Source organism: Myotis yumanensis, unplaced genomic scaffold, assembly GCF_028538775.1.
Source record: "Myotis yumanensis isolate MYYU_CA2020_CCGP unplaced genomic scaffold, mMyoYum1.0.hap1 SCAF_3, whole genome shotgun sequence".
Classification (NCBI taxonomy): Eukaryota; Metazoa; Chordata; class Mammalia; order Chiroptera; family Vespertilionidae; genus Myotis; species Myotis yumanensis.
The window spans coordinates 119,380,962-119,399,065 of NW_027223754.1; the positions used below are offsets into that span (position 1 = coordinate 119,380,962).

General features: G+C 42.4%; 1 protein-coding gene across 7 annotated transcripts in view; it reads left to right on the plus strand.

Moving 5' to 3' along the window:
• DCP1B (decapping mRNA 1B) overlaps positions 1 to 16,312 on the plus strand; it is a 53,826-nt gene extending 37,514 nt beyond the window's left edge. For 5 of the 7 annotated variants that reach the window (XM_070409472.1, XM_070409478.1, XM_070409473.1 and 2 more), the window contains 4 exons: positions 7,418 to 7,546; positions 9,946 to 10,794; positions 12,952 to 13,194; positions 15,367 to 16,286. In XM_070409472.1, the coding sequence (XP_070265573.1) occupies positions 7,418 to 7,546; positions 9,946 to 10,794; positions 12,952 to 13,194; positions 15,367 to 15,447 (1,302 nt within the window). In that variant the 3' untranslated portion in view covers positions 15,448 to 16,286. Of the gene's footprint in view, positions 1 to 7,417; positions 7,547 to 9,945; positions 10,795 to 12,951; positions 13,195 to 15,366 lie in introns of all 7 variants that reach the window. The other 2 variants (XM_070409476.1, XM_070409474.1) reach the window with 2 other exon arrangements.
• The last annotated feature ends 1,792 nt before the right edge of the window (positions 16,313 to 18,104 follow it).

The following is an 18,104-nucleotide window of genomic DNA, read 5'->3' on the forward strand; positions in this document are numbered from 1 at the left end:
CTAAGAAGAAATGTTTACAGCTAAATAACAGAAAGAGGGTTAATTGTCCTATTTTATAAAGCGCTTTTATAAAAATCAAGAAGTAGAAGATTAACACTCTCTAGAAACATGGGCAAAGAATAAAATTAGAAAAGAAAATAAAACCTAGAATTTGAAAATTAGATGAAATAAATGTACATAATTAAATATATTATGACATAATTACTTAGAAAAAATTAGAGTGACTTCAGAACCCCTTATTTGAACTAAATACCCTTAGTGGATTATATTTTAAGGATAGAAAGAACTACAAAGAAATTATAAACTTCATTCAGTGTCTTTGTTAGCATTGTAATTTTTCAGCTATCATAAGATATAATAAATGAGTACAGTTGACCCTTTAACAATGCATGGGTTAGGGATACTGACCCCATACACAATTGAATATCCACATATAACTTTTTACTCCCCCAAGCACTTAACTAATAATCTAATATTGACCAGATGATTTACCAATAACATGAACAATAGATTAACACATATTTTGTATGTTATATGTAATATATTCTGTATTCTTACAATGAAAGGATAGAGAAAAGATGTTATTATGAACAAATCACAGGGAAGAGAAAATACATGTACTGTATTTTTTTGAAATATGTTTTTATTGATTTTTAGAAAGAGAGGAAGAGAGAGGGAAAGAGAGATAGAAACATTGATAAGAGAGAGAAAAACATTGATTGACTGCCTCCCGCACACCCCCTACTGGGGATCTAGCCTGCAACCCCGGCATGTGCCCTGACCAGGAATCAAACCTGTGACCTCTTGGTGCACGGGTCAATGCTCAACCACTGAGGTACATGTACTGTATTGAAAAAAATTGCATATAGGTGATCCACACAATTCAAATCCATGTTGTTCAAAGGTCAACTTTGTGGTCAGAATAAAACCTTTGGTGTAAGAGAAAAAATAAATTAATGTATAATGTTAAATTTTAAATGCAAATGTCTGAATTAGTTGACATTTTATTTCTTAAATATGTAGTTATTAACTTTTCCCCCTAAAAAGTCCTAGAAATAAGTGACAACCCAGTAGCAATAAATACCTCTAGCCCCCGGATTATTGTTTCTAAATACTATTTCCTCATAAAAGGTTTCCAGGCTCTTTAAAGAAATTCCTAATTCCAGGATATGAAAGTCAAACAAATAAGATCATGTGGAAGGGGCACAGTAGTCAGCTTGAAGGGACCACCAACCAAAGTAATGAATTTTAACATCAACAAGAATGACTACAGCCCTACCTGGTTTGGCTCAGTGAATAGAGCGTTGGCCTGCGGACTGAAGGGTCCTGGGTTTGATTCCAGTCAAGGGCACATGCCTGGGTTGCGGGCTCAATCCCCAGTAGGCAGCTGATCGATGATTCTCATCAATGATTCTCATCATTGATGTTTCTATCTCTCTATCCCTCCCCCTTCCTCTCTGAAATCAATAAAAATATTTAAAAAAAAAAAGAATGACTGCAGTGGATTGAAACCCACTGAATTTATAAAATCTATGAGTTCATAGAGATGAGAGAGAGCAAGCAACCAAAAATATAAAACAAAACAAAAATATAATTATTGGCTATCCTTGGAGATACTAGGACACCAGCTCCTTCCTCTGAAAATTAGTAGTTAATGAAAAATAATTAAGCATTTATTCTACCTGGCCAGTATGGACTATATTTCAGAGTAACCAAATAGTCCTTGTTGGTGAGGGGAAGTTCTTCTCTATTAAAGAATCCCAAGAATTCCCCTTCTTAATGTAGATAAAGTAATCGAACTTAAAAACACTCTAGTAAAATAATTGATTCAGGCAATGATCATCAGTAATGTTAATAATATGAGAAGAATTGATGAAAGGGTTTAGGGTGCCACCACCTGAACCCATTGATCAACATAATTAAAAATTGAATAACCAGACATTTTGTGCCTCCTACTGTGATATGATGTGAAACATATAGCACCACCTTGAAATATTCTTGCCAAAAGAGTTGATTCTGAATCTAAGCCTTGAGCTTGAACTTTCTAGTTTACAGAAAATGAAAGAGAGGAAGGAGTAAGGAGCAGATAGAAAACAAATGACACCACAAGGAAACAATCAGAAAAGTCCTGAATGAAGTGGAACATACTAAAGGACAATTGGCTGAGTTTCTTTAACATGCCTTTGACTTGATTGTTGACTCACCCTTTATTGTTAGACTGTGAGCTCCTTGAGTACAAAGAACATCCCTAGTCTTCTTCCAAGTTCCTGGCACAAGTGCCAAATAAATGTTTGTTGAATGAAGGAATGAATGTGAATACAAATATGAATAAATCAGAGTTTCATTATTCTATCATAGGGCTTGGACAGAGATGCTTTAATTCCAGCTTTAGTCAGTAATAACTATTTCTATATTGTTTATTTTATTTCTTAAAATCTTTAAAAGGTATCCTAATGACTTCACAACTAGTCAAATAATGATTTATACTTTATTAATTGTACTGTGTTAGGCACACTATAGATTAATCTTAAAAAGTAAAATTTTACCCCCCAGGAACTTCTATTCTATGTGGCCAGTAAATAATAAATGTAAATATTGAATGAGTACTTTTTCTCCCTCTCTCCTCTCAAAAAACACACACAGACACACACACTGTACTGTTTATATTTTATAACTAAGGGCCCAGTGCACGAAATTCATGCACAGGTAGGGTCCCCTAGGCCTGGCCAGCGATCAGGGCTGATCTGTGGGGCAACTGGTGGGACCCCCGCTGACACCAACCTTGGCCGGCCTGGCGCTGCCTGCTTGCCAGCCCCACCCCCCATCACTGCTGCTGGTTGCCTCCCTCTGTGGGGTGACTAGCGGGGCGATCAGGGGCCCCCACTGGCACCCACCTTGGCTGTCCTGGGGCCTGCGGGCTGGGGGCAGCTCCTGCGTTGAGCATCTGCCCCCTGGTGGTCAGTGTGTGTCATAGTGACTGGTCATTCTGCCAGTCAGTCGATTTGCATATTAGGCTTTTAATATATAGAATGTTTTGGCACCTTAACAATCTTCTAATTGGGGACAGACTGCACCTCCCTGAGCTTGCCAGTTCTTAGGGGAAACAAAGGACCCAACCAGAAACATGCCTTCGATATGCAAACTAATGATCCTGAGCCATCCCTCCACTGTCTGATCTGTGTACACCAGGAAGCAATATTCCTCTGCCTTACTCCTATCAGGGAGGGTCAGGCAGTTAGGGACCACCCCTACGGTTAATATCCTGCTGAAATGATTCAAAGGAGATAGTCCAAGGGGACAGAAACCCCAGCAAAAGGCTTTACCCTTGGTTTTCCCCTGCTCCTGTTCTCTCCCTCCGGACCACCGAGAGGATTCCCCATGTGGCCTGTGTGGTGGGCTGTGCCTCCTGCTTCTAGGACCTGTGAGTGTAATAAACTTTGTTCCCTGAGCCTCTCCAGTGCTGCCTCCTGTAGCTACACCTGAGTGTCTCATGAAATAACATGGAACTCACACACGCACTCGTGGCTTTGGAGACGTCTCTTTATACTGTACCTACAACTTGGAATGGTTTTCCCTCATTTTACTTGTCTTTCAGACTCTACATATCTTTCAAGTAAAATGCCACTTTTTACTTAGCGTTTTCCCAGATCACTTCATTTAAATTAATTATTCTTTCCATTGAACTCACCATTCATTAGTATTTAGAACTTACTTTGTTCTTTCTCAATTTTTACAGTTAAGTCAACTTCTCCCACAATAGTGTTAACTTGTTGAGGTCAAAACAATGTTCTGTTCATCATTATGCTCCCACAGATGGGTTCTTACAGTGTTGACAAGAAGTGCAGATATTCAATCAAATATGTTATAGACATAATGTCAATTGCTCCAACTGTGAGGTAAACAACAGAAGAAATTATTCTTTCTGCCATTAACAGCCAGATGATGTAATGTAACTTGTATGATCATGGTACTGCTCTGGCCTAAATCCTTGTTTTCTCATTGCCTAGTATCTATGAACCTGTAGACTCTTTTTAAAAAATATTTTTTATTGATTTCAGAGAGGGAGGGAGAGATAGAAACATCAATGATGAGATATGGAATTGAGCCCACAACCCAGGCAAGTGCCCTGACCAGGAATCCAACCACTGAGCCACAGCAGCTGGGCTCAGATGATTCTTCTAACCCAATACCTTCTACTCCCACTGCCCCCTACAAATATTTTAAACTCCTACCAAACAGAATAACAATCTTGCTTCCTAAAAGTGCCTTCATGCCTTTTCCCATGCTATTCCCTCTCATTCACCTATAAAATGTCATCAGTCTCTCAAGGCCCATTTCACATGTTCTTTGCCCATCGTGTTACTTCTGATCCACCCACCAGATGTTTGTGCTCCTCCGTTAACATCCATTGCATTTTTTTATTTACCTCAGAATTCTTGTTATGAGGAAGTGAATTTTCCATTATTGGAAGTATTCAAGAAGAGACTGAATGATTACATACTGGGGATAGTATAAAAAATTTTTTACTTCTCTGTGTGTTAAACTAAATAAATGACTTCTGAGATTTTTTCCAACTCAAAAACTTTTAAGTTCATGAAAATTCCAAAAAGGTTGAGGAGGAAACATTTTATGCTGTAGGTATATGATATTGATAAATGAAGCCTAGTGGTACCAGATACAACTTTTTATGTAAAGTTAATAAAATAATTTGAAACACTTCTTTGGGTTAATATTGTATGCTTTCTCCCTAAGAAATAACTTCCTATGAGTTTTCTGTAAAGTAGCAATGATATTAATTTGAGTGGCATCTCCTTTACCTCCTTCCTTCTTGTAGAGATGCAAATGAGCCATAAAATAACAAAGCTCAGGAAGAAAATGGACCAGACCAGACTTGTAAGCTACATAGTTAGGTCCTTACTACTCAAAAGCGGACTATTTTGAATTTTATGGTTTTAGGCAAGAATTAATTGTTCTCTTCTAGATATTTCTGAGATCTATTTATGAAATTAAAGAAATTATCAAGTATCTTTTGATGTTCAATGAAAAAATTCAGAAACAAAAAAGAAAATAACCCTGGCTGGTTAGCTCAGTCCATTAGTACATTATCCCAATATGTCAAGGTGGTGAGTTCAGTCCCTAGTCAGGGCACATATGAGAATCAATCAGTGAATGCCTAAATAAGTGGAACAACAAATTGATCTCTCTCTTTCTTTCCTCTCTCTCTAAATTCTATATATATAAAAGCCTAAGCGACCAGCCAACCGGCCATCCAGTAGGTATGATGCACACTGACCACCAAGGGGCAGAAACTCAATGCAGGAGCAGAAACCACAGGCATGGAAACATGGAACAGCCTGATGAATCTCAGAGGGAAGGGGGTGGGGGGAGGGCAGAAAGAAATTAACCAAAGATCTTATATGCATACTAGAGGCCCAGTGCACAGATTTGTGCACTGGTGGGGTCCCTCGGCCTGGTCTGTGGGGATCGGGCCGAAACCAGCTCTCCAACATCCCCTGAAGGGTCCCAGATTGCGAGAGGGCACAGGCCAGGCCGAGGGACCCCACCAGTGCACGCACAGGCTCTAGTAAATAAATAAAAATTTTAAAAGAAAAAAAATAAAAAGACCACCCTGTAAAGCCAAATACACTTTGGTTGTATTTCCTTTCAGACTCTTCTCTTGGCATAGATAATATGTTTGTGTTTGTATGTGATAAATTAGAATTATGTGACATAGTTTTTGTTCTCTGTGAAGAATCCATTATACACTTTTTATAAAACTGATTTTTTTCCAAGTATTTTAAAGTTATTTGGGTCGGAGAAGAATATAAAATTAAACAACTGGAAAATGAGCTACAAACTATTGAGGTGTATGATGTTTAATTCTGAGAAATTTTATAGAGAGCTATTTTCATATACAAGCAAGGATTCATAGATAGGTAGACAATTGCAGTAACATAGAAAGCAATTTTACCTAGAAAAGTCAATCTGGGGTTATGCAAGCAAAAGACAGAGATATGTGCATAGTGAAGGTGTGAAAAATCTGTTTTTTTTCTTAGTTTAAAATTCAAGGTCCCTGAACATAGAGAGAATGAAGGAGTACAGAAGGGTCATTTGGTGGAAGTAAGCTAAGCATCCACTTTTCTTTTAAACGCAAACAGAAGTTAAAGTCTTTCCGTGCTAAAATTTTGTAAGTGACTATATCTTAGGCTATACTCTTGTCTTGTGTTGCTTAGCCATACCTTGAAAAGCCAGTCCTGTTGGTCCATGCCACTAATCACCATCATTCACTTCAGAAGAATTAGAAATAACATTTTATGATTCATAAAGTATTTCACATCCCATTTAATACTAGTGCCAAATCCCAATTATTTACAGAATTCTTGAAAGAAAATAATTAGTCGTTCGTACAATTAATTTTATAAACCTAAGTGAACATGGTGGTAATTGACCCACACCTCTCTATCCTTGAATTAGAAAATACAATCCAATAACTGTAAGACACATTGGGAACCTTGGGTTTCTGAGGGACAGTATTGTATTTGTCACACATTCCAGTGTGAAATATTTCCTGACCCGGGGGCCTTGACTGTACAATTGAAACCAACAATGCTATAGAGAGTCTGTAGTACATAAGGGAGCGTTTTTATACTCAGTTTTATTTGTAACAAGTCAGATGCCAACATTGCTGCTGTGCTCTTTCTGTTTTGAATCCTACTATGTTGATAATTGCATGGTTGGTTAGATTGATGTATGATAATGATTCGGTATTTGAAATGATGAGGCATGTCTCGTCTCTTTCTCTGTGAAATTCTAATTTGTAGTGAGTGGCTCAGAACACTCAGATTTGAATTATTCTGTTTATCCAAAAAGTCACTTATTAAATAAAGATGATGTTAGTAATTTTTAAATCAGTAGTTTGAGTCAGCTTTACTTTTTGGTTTGTAGACCAAAAAGGGTTAGTTACTTTGATGTTGGAACTCTCCAACTTGAAATCAGTTGCTAACGGGTGAATAAAACCCTATTGCAATCCAGACATGGTATTTAAGGAATAGTTTGTATCATTATTTATCATTAAAAATCACTAGTTTCTATATTTTTAAACTATTACTTCTTAAGTATATAGATAGCCTTTAAAGTATCCAGGTATCTAGACCTTCTAGGTCTTGCAGGCTGATACTGTTAGTAATATTTTAGGGCACTGAATTGTGTAACTAAAAAAAAAAAATTTATTTATACTCAAATATAAGAGAGATTAAGAGATCTTGTTTTGTACATAAAACTCTACCAAAAAATAGCTACCAATTAAATAAAATAGAGAACAAGAAGGAAGGTATGTTCTTTTTAAAAGAATAAAGCTTCTTTTACACCAAAAAAAGCTTCTTTTACACCAAAAATACGGTTCTTTTTTCTATTTCAGTGTAAAACCTGTTCTGAGCCAAAACAGATAACCAGTTCATCTGCCATTTATGACAACCCCAATCTCATCAAACCCATTCCAGTGAAGCCCAGTGAAAACCAGCAGCAGTGCGTACCTCAGCCCAGCCAGGTACTCTGTTCTCTGCTTTTCATTTATGGTGTCTGTACAAGGTTCTTAACAAACTTTCACCCAGAGGATAGTCGAGGGAGGAGGGCCTGGTCCTGTTTGAGGATCCTTTAGGGTAAATTTTAAAAAAAGAGATTTCAAATTAGAGATTCTTTTATTATTAATAATTTACTTTTCCTCAAAAGGGTTTAATATTTTTACTTTTGGCATTTACCATAATCTCTTATGGACTTGAACTCCTTACAGGATAATGTGTTTTTTTAAAAAAACCACACAAAACAAACAAAAAAACAACAAAAACAAACTAATAACATCATCAGAGTTAACAGGAATATTACCCAAGAGGCCCATATTCTGCTGAGGTTCATGGTTGGTTTCCCAAAGCAGCCAAGACAACAAAATTCAGTTTAACAATTCTGAACACTTCCTTTGTACCAGGTATAATGCCAGGCCACTGTGTGTACAGAATGGGACTCCTGTCCTAAGGAATGGTTTAAAGTCCCTTTTAGACCTGATGATTTGTCATTGTATTTGCATCTCATTATGATAGCAGTTTTTGAATGAATATATACATATATGGATATATATTTCAGAATAGTAAAGCATTAACAAAATTGCTAATCTATGAGCCCCATTATTTTTTTTAAGATTTTTTAAAATTGGTTTTTGGGGAGAGTGGAAAGAAAGGGGGAGAAAGAGAAACATCATTAGCTACCCCCTGCACACACCCCACCAGGGATTGAGCTCATAACACAGCTTGTGCCCTTACTGGGAATCGAACTGGCAGCCTTGTGGTGCGTGGGATCATACCCCAGCTACTGAGCCACACGGGCCAGGGTATAAGTCCCATTTTTTATTGTAAATATAATGTGGCTGTTTCCATTTCTAGGTGTTATGCCTCATTAAAGGTTTTGGGTTTGTTTTTTTTTAAGGAATTGGTTTAAATTAATTTTAAAAATGAAATGGAACCAAAAGACAAAGATAAGCTAATGAAAGTCTCAAAGTCTCATATTGAATTTTTAAAAATAAGTCTTTTCTAATTATATTTTACTTGTATTGTTTGCTTTCCATGGAAATTTGTTATTTTAGTAGAGAAGTGAGAGTATGTTGTTTTGAGAATGAAGCTCCTGTTATCTTAGCCTAAGAATACAGAAAACAACAGAAAGAGGCAGAGATGATATAGAGCAGGAAGGAAGCAACTTTGTAAACTGGTGGGGCCAAGGTAGATTTTTTGATTTGACGGTTTTTTAAAGCTACTAATATATAGTTGTCAACCAATAGTAGTTTGTACCAATTCAGTGCGAACAGGAATCCTCAATTTGGGGTGCAGTGAAGAAGAAACTTTATTCAGTGCAGAATAGCCCAATTGTGGTACAGCATGGCTGTGAGGCAGCCCTGGGCCAGGCAGCACTGGGCCCAGAGCTGGACAACTCTGCTCTACTCTGTGCCAATCTGCTTTTTGCTGTGCTGGTCTGCTCTGCTCCTGTAAGACATCTTCAAGATTTTAACTCAGCAAGGGAAACAGAGTCTTGAGTCTCCCATGGAAGGAGGAAAGTGTGCTCCCAGAGCCAGAGGGGAGCTGGCTTGTGTAGACAGAAGTCCCTGCCCCTGGTCCCTGATTGGTCTGTCCTCATGCAAATGAGGACTCCAAATCCTTGAAATTTGATTGGTCCAAAAAGCACCAATAGTGCCACTCTGGTTGGTCAGAACTACACAGCTCTGATTGGATGGGGAAAGCCTCCATTTCATTGGTCGAAATAGGATTCCAGGAACTCCTTTATAAGGGCTAGTTCAGATGGCAGAAATAGAGTGCAGGCTTTACCATGAAGTGCTATTTGTGTCAGAGGCCCCTGGGTAGAAATGGCTTGTAGGCTCCTTTTAAAAAAAATTGAGCCCTGTTAGCTACTTAGGAGGTATCTTTCTTCTCAGAGTTCACACAGTTGAAAGGATCAAGTTAGACTAACTGACATATTTCTTTCTCACCCTAAATTTCTATAATTGTGCGAAAAGCTACCGGGAATTCTGAAATCCTCATGTTCCTGTGTATTCTCAATATGTTATACTTTGCAGGGTTAAATGGACTTCCTGTTGAAGAGATTATTTACCTTCTGGTGTATATAATTTTGTACCATAGTGGTTCCCAATCTATCAAAGCTCGCATCCTTATTTCATCATTCAACAGATACTAAAATGTAACAGCTATCTTGAAAGTAGTAGGGCAGAATGCTGTGAAAATTATTGGCATTAAGGTCTCAATTTTGTGAAGTTTATTATAATTAAGTTTTTTATACTCTCTAATCCTTTATAAATAGAAGAAACTATTGATTGGGTGAATTATGTTTCATAGCCCCCATATAATCAATTGTACGTAGATCCATTTTGAGACATTTTTATTTTTTCAGACCTTAGACCCTGAACCCCAACACTTGTCCTTGACAGCACTCTTTGGGAAGCAGGACAAAGCTACATGTCAGGAAACTGTGGGGCCTGCCCAGACCCTCCACCAGCAGCAGCAAGAGAAACTTCCAATTCGGCAGGGGGTTATCCGTTCCCTGTCCTATGAGGAACCCAAAGGACACTCACCCCCCACCGAGAAGCAGCTATGTCCAGCCATTCAGAAACTCCTGGTCAGGAGTGCAGACCTCCACCCATTGTCAGAGCTGCCTGAAAACCAGCCCTACAAAAATGGCAGCGAGCCTCCTGCTGGGGAGGACTTTACTGGACCTGTCCTCCTGGGGTCTCCCCAGAGCTTTGGGACGTCCCATCGAGTCCATGGTGCTTCCAGAACTCAGAACCTGCTGGAGAAGCTCCAGAGCACCCCAGGGGCAGTGAACAAGTACGACCCTAGTGCACCAGCACCTGCCGGCCCAGCAGCCCTGAGCTTCACAGCCCTCCCTGCTGCCACCCCTGCAGCTCCAGTAAAGGCGGTGGCTCAGCCGCCACTGGTACATTTCAATGGCTCCCTTCCACCTCAGGCACTAGGACATCAGGCTCATGAAAAAGATCAGTCCACGTGCCCAAGACAAATGCTCGCCCTTTCTGGCAGTCAGACCAGTGGTTCTGGAGTGATCTCCCCTCAAGAGTTACTGCAAAAGCTTCAGCTCGTGCAGCAGGAGCAGCAGCTGCACATGTCTAACCGGCCAGCCTTGGCAGCGAAGTTTCCTGTGCCTCAGAGCTCTGGAGCAGGGAAGCCCTGGGAACCCTGGGTTGACAAGACATCCAGCACGGAAAAGCAGACTCCCCTTTTCCAGGTAAATACCCACCGGGTGGGGGTTATTACTGTGATGCAGTGAAATGCAGAGTCAGCTTCTGTGCTCTAGGGACATAGCTGTCCTGAACAGTGTGGCAAAGCCACTTCTGTGCATCTTGTATCACCTTAACTTACTGCCTGGAAAGAGAATCTTTGCTTTGCTTAATCTGGGAGCTTCCCTCCTTTCAGATACTTTATTTGTAGAGTTAAATCTTTGCAGTTTATCAGGCCTGAAGATGTGGATGTGGGAAAGAACATAGACATGGTAGGGGATCCTAATCTTCATTCTGGGATAGGAAATGTCTGACCTCCTCTTGTTATTTTAGTCTAAGTAATTGTTGCTCATCCATTTATTTAGTAAATATTTCTGAGCATTGCTCCCTCCCAGGCACTGTGATACACATGGGTGCAGAGTGGTCAGGAGCACAGACGCTGCCTCTGCAGAGCCCCCAGGCCTGGGGCCGGGGAGACAATGGGAGAAACGTGCCATTACTCTGCCAAGGCTGCCTGTTTTAGTTTGCATCCTCTGCATAGCTTAATGAAGATGGAGAGAGGGATAAGTATGCCATGTGCCCGCCCCCCCCCCCCGCCCCCCCGACACACACACACATTTCCAGAGAGGGGAAAATATTGTAATTTTTAGAAATTGTTTATCCTTTAAGGAAGATGATCTCTGTGTTCATTAGTAACTTAGAACAGAGAAAACCACAAGCTGTTCCATTGCCCATGGGTAACATCTGGAGATTGGACTGTTTTCTCATTTGGATTGGTACAAATTCATTGAAAATTCAATAGGTTTAAAAATTAGGAAGTTCTCCCTATTACATATCTCATCATTGGTTGTTTGTCATGTTTTGGCAAGTAGCCATCAAAATCTTCCACTCTTTGAAAACCAAGATCATAAGCATGGAGCATAAGTCTTTGTGTCTGTGAGGCACTGAGTCACAGAGCTTGTGTTTATTTTTTATAAAATCTCAAATCTGAGTACCTATTTCTATGGAAACAGTATTTGTCACTCATCCTCGTTTCAGTGTAATCTTGTCCCCTTTTCTCTTTGATGGTTTAGATCTGACGCTAGGAAAATTGGGGTTGATACTTGGACATAAACGTCTGCACACACAATTCTCTTGGCTTTCCAGTGCTCACAGGTGTGGGGCCGAGGAGCAGAGTGCACACTGTCAGCCTCACGGTGCTGGCCATCCTCCTTCGGGAGCGTCCGCCTCAGGCACCCTCCTCAGAATAGCAGTGCGATAGGTAACAGCCTGCCTTCCTCAAGGCTGGTTTCTGCCCAAAAAGATACCAAGGGAACGATTATAAAATTACAGCAGCTTCATGATCACTGGCCTTTACACCCCTCCTCGAGTTCTTATGGAGCTTTAGGATGATAATAACATTTTCTCACCTGAGTTAGAAACAGATGAGAGAGAACTGTAGGCATCAGTGAGACAGGGATCAAAGTGTCACTTGCATAACTGCAAAAGCTGTTGGCATTGTGTTTGTTAGCCAAGTGAGGTAGACAGACTCGCCCAGACAGACAAGTCACTGGCAGTGCTGGCACGACCAGCCCCAGGACCTGCCCCAGCCACTTGAGCACGGAAAAGCAGGAAGTGTGTGCTCTCTGCAGGCAGGCAGATCCCATCAGGAAGGACCCAGGAGAGATGGACCCGGGAAGCATGCCTCCCTCCTGGTGAGAAGTAGTGAGGAGGGCCACTCGCACAGCACTTCCTCCATAGAGACATCGAGTGGAAACGTGTGTACCTCCAGCAACTCATGTATGTTGTTGGAGCTGTAGGTCAGAGTAGTAGACAACTAGCCCCGAGGAAAAGGCCAGCAGTCCTAAATGCATGTTGCCAAGGGATGACAGTAAAGCAGAAAAATAAAGTGTTGCTCAGAGGCCAAGCACTCTATGCAGAGGGAACAACAGCCACCAGAGCGGACTGTGCCGGAGCTGCTTAGGAAGGACAAGGGAAATATGTGGGGAACTGAACAGGAATCAGTTCTCCTTGAGCTTTTCCAATTTAGTGAAATTTTGAACAATTCGGATTTAAGTTCACCGATATCCACTCTTGCAAGCGAGTGGCCTCTTTGTCTCTGTACCCATTGTATCAACGAGTTGCTACTTACATCTGCCCTCTTTGTATGTGTTTGCTCTGAGCAGGTCATCTCACCCCAGTGCATCCGTGCTACAGTTGCTCCTTCTCTGCTCATGTCCCCCATGGTGTTCACACAACCCACCTGTAGCCCATCAAAGGAGAGGGACAGTGGGCTCTTGTCCCTGGGAAGCCAGAAACCAGCTGCCGCCTCCACCAGCCTCTTCCTGCCTCTGCAGAGCCCAGAGCCCTCTGTACTCAGCCCACTTACCAAGCTGCAGCTTCAGGAAGCACTGCTGTTCCTCATTCAGGTAGGAGGGCCATCGTCTCTCTTCTTACCTCTGCCAATCCTGCTCGCCAGCTGGTTGCCACTCTGAGATAAGGCCTCAGTTAGCAAGTGCCCACATAGAACTGCCCAGGAATAAGAGAGCGATGTAACAACTCACCCTAAACCACAGTGGCTCTGTACTTGGCTGGGTGAGATTCAGAATACTAACTGCAGCTTTAGGTGACTTGACGCCTTAAGGATTTTGTAATTTGGAGGAGGACTAAGTCCTCCAGTCTGTCACCTGTCAGAAGAGAAGGAAGCAGAAACTATAATTAAGGACCGTAGATGCTGTGGGCACCCAAACCGAGAGCTCACCTCTGGGAGTAGAGGTGATGCTGTCTGCGCAATCGCTGGTGTTTAGTGGAGAGCTCAAGCAGACTGAAGAGCAAGGAGCCGGCAGGTAGGGGAGCAAGTAATGGCTGTGATACTAGGGCTGTTTTACAAATAATTTGAAGCCTGCTAATTAGGACAGGATAGAGTGACGGGACTTCTTTGGCAGCCATGGGTTTTGTCTCTATGAGATAATAACAGCTGACACACAGAGCTGTGTCAGGCGCTGTTACAATGCGTTACTTTCATTAAGTCATTGAGTCCTTATACAGCAACACTATCATTTTTCCATTTTAGAGACAAGGAAACTGAGGTCACACAGCTAGTAAATAGCAGAGCTGGGCTCCAACCCCAGTCTGGCTCCAGAGCGCTCCTTCCTGCTGCCCGCAGTGGGGGCCGCAGTAGTAACTCAGCCTCTGGGCTGTCTGCCCAGCAAAGCACATCCACAAATAAGCGGCAGGCCTTGGAAAGCGGGGTGCTTTTCCCAGACTTCACACACCTCAGCTAACATCTTTAGGTACTTTTTTGATAGACAGTCTTTAAGAAAACTTTTGTGATATTTGGCTTAGAGAGCAGGCTTTTAGATGGCTTTTAGAGAGCAGGCTAGCACTTCTGCAGCTGTCTCATCTTAAGAAGAAAATGGTCTCTATTAGTAAAAACATTTTTTTAAGATGACATATTTTAGAGAGAATGGAAGGAATTGGGCTAGAAAGTGGAATACTATCTGTTAAAGAGGGGCAACAAATGATCATGCTTTACTAGGTCACGAATATCAGGATGCCAACAGTTTCCACCTTTTAAAGCCATTCATACGGACTTAGATAGAACATCTGAGAACAATAGAGTGAAAATATTTAAATGTTAAAGTTTCATATTTCTTCTGGCTCATTCCATTTAATCACATTGTTCCAAAGATCTCTGTGCAGGGGCCAAACTGAAAGCCTAGAGCAGTCCCTGTACAATGTTAGGCGCTATTTCCCCCACTCTCTGCGTACATCATACTTTTTCCACGTTTAGACATACTTTCCTGGTGAACTGTTAGAAGTCACTAAGCAGTTTGTTTTTAGTGTTTTCCTGTTGGTAGGACACAGTAGGGACTTTGTGGTCACTTTGTAAGAAAAACAGGGATATGTAGCTCTCCTTCATTGCGTGAGAATAATGCTAACTCTGTGTGTGGGTGCCAAGAGGGAATGTGCAATGTGGGTGAATTGCTAAAGCTTTAAAGGATTTGGGTGGGAAGCAGAAGTCTCCATCATTAAAAACAAAACCACTGATTAGACCCGTGATTCTCCATCAGCCCTTAGCCAGGCAGAAGAGCCCAGAGACTGCTGGTCTAACTGCTCTCCACTTGCCAAGGCCAGAAACTTTCCATAGCTAATGGAGAATTATACCGGCTTTGACATACCAAGGATGCACAGTGCAAGTAAAGTCTTAAGTAATGCCAAAAACAAAGTATTCGCTAGCAGTCTCCTAACCAAACATCGAGAACCACTGACTTGGGTCAAGTCCTTCCTATCCAGCCATCTGTTGGGGACCAACAAACCCAGGCTTCTCATGAGTGAGCCCTGTTCCATACACACATAGCTGGGCAGCCCGTCTGTGCTGTATGTGACATGCTGGCCATTGAAAAACAACAGCGGACTCATCTGGCCTGGCTTCAGCCCACTTACCATTCACATGTGCAGTTTAAACTGCCAGCTGTTAGACAGACAGGGAGAGATGAGCATCTTGGGCTCAAAGTGCCAGGCCAGCTCCAAGACAGGGCAAGCCTTTTGTTCCTGCCCCCCAATCACATTCCTTTGGGTCTTTTGGTTTTGTTTTCCAGAATGACGACAACTTCTTAAATATAATCTACGAAGCTTATCTCTTCAACATGACACAAGCAACCATGAAAAAGACTATGTGAAAGCAAAACATTTAAGAACTGATTCTCAAGGTCCTCTAGCTCAAGGTTTTTTCCTGTTAAGTGTTGTTACCCTAAATGTTTCTGCCTTTTTATAAAAAAAAGTATGTGTAATATGAAGTAAAATGTTTCCGACTTTTTTTCAGTCAAGCTTTAAAAAAAATAAAAAATATATGCTTCAGTACACCTGGCACTAAGAATTGAGTGGATAGAAAAAGTGCTTAGCTCATATCACACAGTAAATGCCAAGCTTAATTATTTCTTTTCTTACTATGGGCCATTTCTAGAAGAATTAGCCTCTCCATAGAGTGGGCTGTTCTGGAAACATGGTTTCTTTTTTAATAGTTCTGGCCATACTGTGAACAGAGAGAATGTGTAATGTTCCCATTGCTGAGCTCCGCGTGCTGCAGTGTGTGCCCACCACCAGGTGGCAGTGTCACCCCGCGGACTGACCTGCACAGCTCTTACCCAGCCTTTGGAAGTAATACTGGTTTGCTTGTACCAAACAAAATAAACCTTTCTTCTGTAAAAGTCCAATTGGCACGTTTTCCCTGGGCCTTTGAAGGGAAATTATTCCTAAAGATATCATAGCTATTTTCTAGAAGACAGTTGTTCGCTAGGAGTCCACAAACAGCCCAGGTTTCTAGTAACATCTCATTTATCCCAGCTCATGCTATTTCTTTTGGACCCAACCAGCAGAGTATGCCTACCTATGTTTCAAGATAAAAATTTTATAATTTTCAGAAAATCATGCTGAGAAGAAGGTCATAGAGGATTTTAAAGCTTTTTCTTAGCCTCTAAGGATAGCTAGTGGATGGTTCAGGGCATAATGATAAGGACTCTTCAAGCTAGGTAGCAGACTGATCTTTATGCTCAGAGTTGAGCTCAGTCTTGGGTAGAGTCAGAAGAGCCCTTGCCAGGTTTTTCAGGCCCAAAAGAGTAGGCCTGGGAATTACTCCCTGCCGAGTAATAGTAATAAATAAAACTTTGCCGTTCTATAGCCCTGTTTATTCTGGATCATAAAAACATCTCTGGATGACTGCACGGAAGGCAGGTTCTGTTCTCCTCTTGTAGGTCATAAAAGGAGGCATGGGGAAGGTAGGTGCTGAGACTGGGGCTCTGGCTTTAGACCTTTTTTCAGGCCATCAAGCAAAGGGTTTATCGCAAGACCACCTCCCCACTTCCGCAGGAGGGTTCTTCTCCTGAGGAGGAGAGGTGGGCGGAAAGGCAGTGACTCTTTAAAAAAAAAAAGAAATGTTTTTATTGACTTCAGAGAGAGGAAGGGAGAGGGAGAGAGGGATAGAAACATCAGTGATGAGAATCATTGATTGCATCAGCTGCCTCCTGCATGCCCCCTACTGGGGATCTAGCCCACAACACGGGCATGTGCCCTGACTGGGAAGCAAACCATGAGCTCCTGGTTCATGGGTCAGCACTCAAGCACTGAGCCACACCGGCCAGGCAAGCAGTGACTTACTGAAACCTGTTACGTGCCATACGCAAGGTGGAGGAGTCTACTGTCATCCTACGTTTGGGAAGGGACGGTTTCTTTTGTCTCTTTGACTTCCACAACCTCTAATACAGTGAAAAACCCATGTGACATTAACAAAATGTTTTGGATTGATAATTGCTTATATAATCTATACTAATAATAGCCTAATGCTGTCACAACTGGACAGACGACTGAACATCTGGGTCTCAGCAGCGGAGGCAGGCCTGGGTCCTGGTGGCAGCAGTGGCGGCGGCGGCGGCAGTGGCGCTGGCAGGAGTCAGGCCTGGGTCGCAGTGGTGGCAGCGGCGGGAGTCAGGCCGGGGTCCATCACCAGTTAGAAGGCATCACAGGGTGAGGACCATCACCTCAGCCAGAACTCAAGGTGGTCACCTGGCCTGGCCTGGCCCCTCCTCAGAGGCAGCCCCTTCCTCCATGGACACTGCAGAGGACAGACAGGGATGCCTAAGAGGCTGGGGCCATGGTGCCCCATCCCTACCCTACTCCCCTGGCCTCCTTCACCTGGGGCCCCCACAGAAGGGTACGTATGAGAGCCCTTCCTCTGCTACCTCTCACACTGTCTCCAGCCATCCCTCAGCACACAGGCATATCGGCTTTCAAACTTGCCCTACTCACTTCCTCTCACCCCCTTCCAGGGCCTCTGCTCTGGATGGGGCCTTTGGAATCCAGGGCTTTGGGGTTTTACAGCAGAGCTGGGGTGGGAAAGGGTAAACGGCACCAACGATGGCTGATATGGCACCCACCTCTGCCTCAGCTTGACCAATCAGTTCAGCCTCAGAACGTGGCACTCAGAGGGGATCCCTACTTCCCCAGCAACGGCTCTAGGGCCTCGGCCCCAGTGCCAACCTCCTCCCCCTCTTGGCCCTCCCCGCAGCTGGTGCTTGCTGCAGCTCCGTGTGCCTTACTTAACCACCCCTTCCTTCCCTGTTCCTACAAAGGAGGCTGCATCTTTGTATGTTATATTCATATAATCTTTGTGATGTTTGGGGGGAAAAAAACACAAAACAGTGACCAAGAGAATGCCGCAGTCAACGTCCGGAGTCCGGCTCCGGAGAATGGAGAATGAAGGGAGAATTCCATAAGGTGGCCGATGCCAAGATATTTCTGAGTGATTGCCTGGCGTGTGACAGGTGTGTGACCAGAGGAAGGA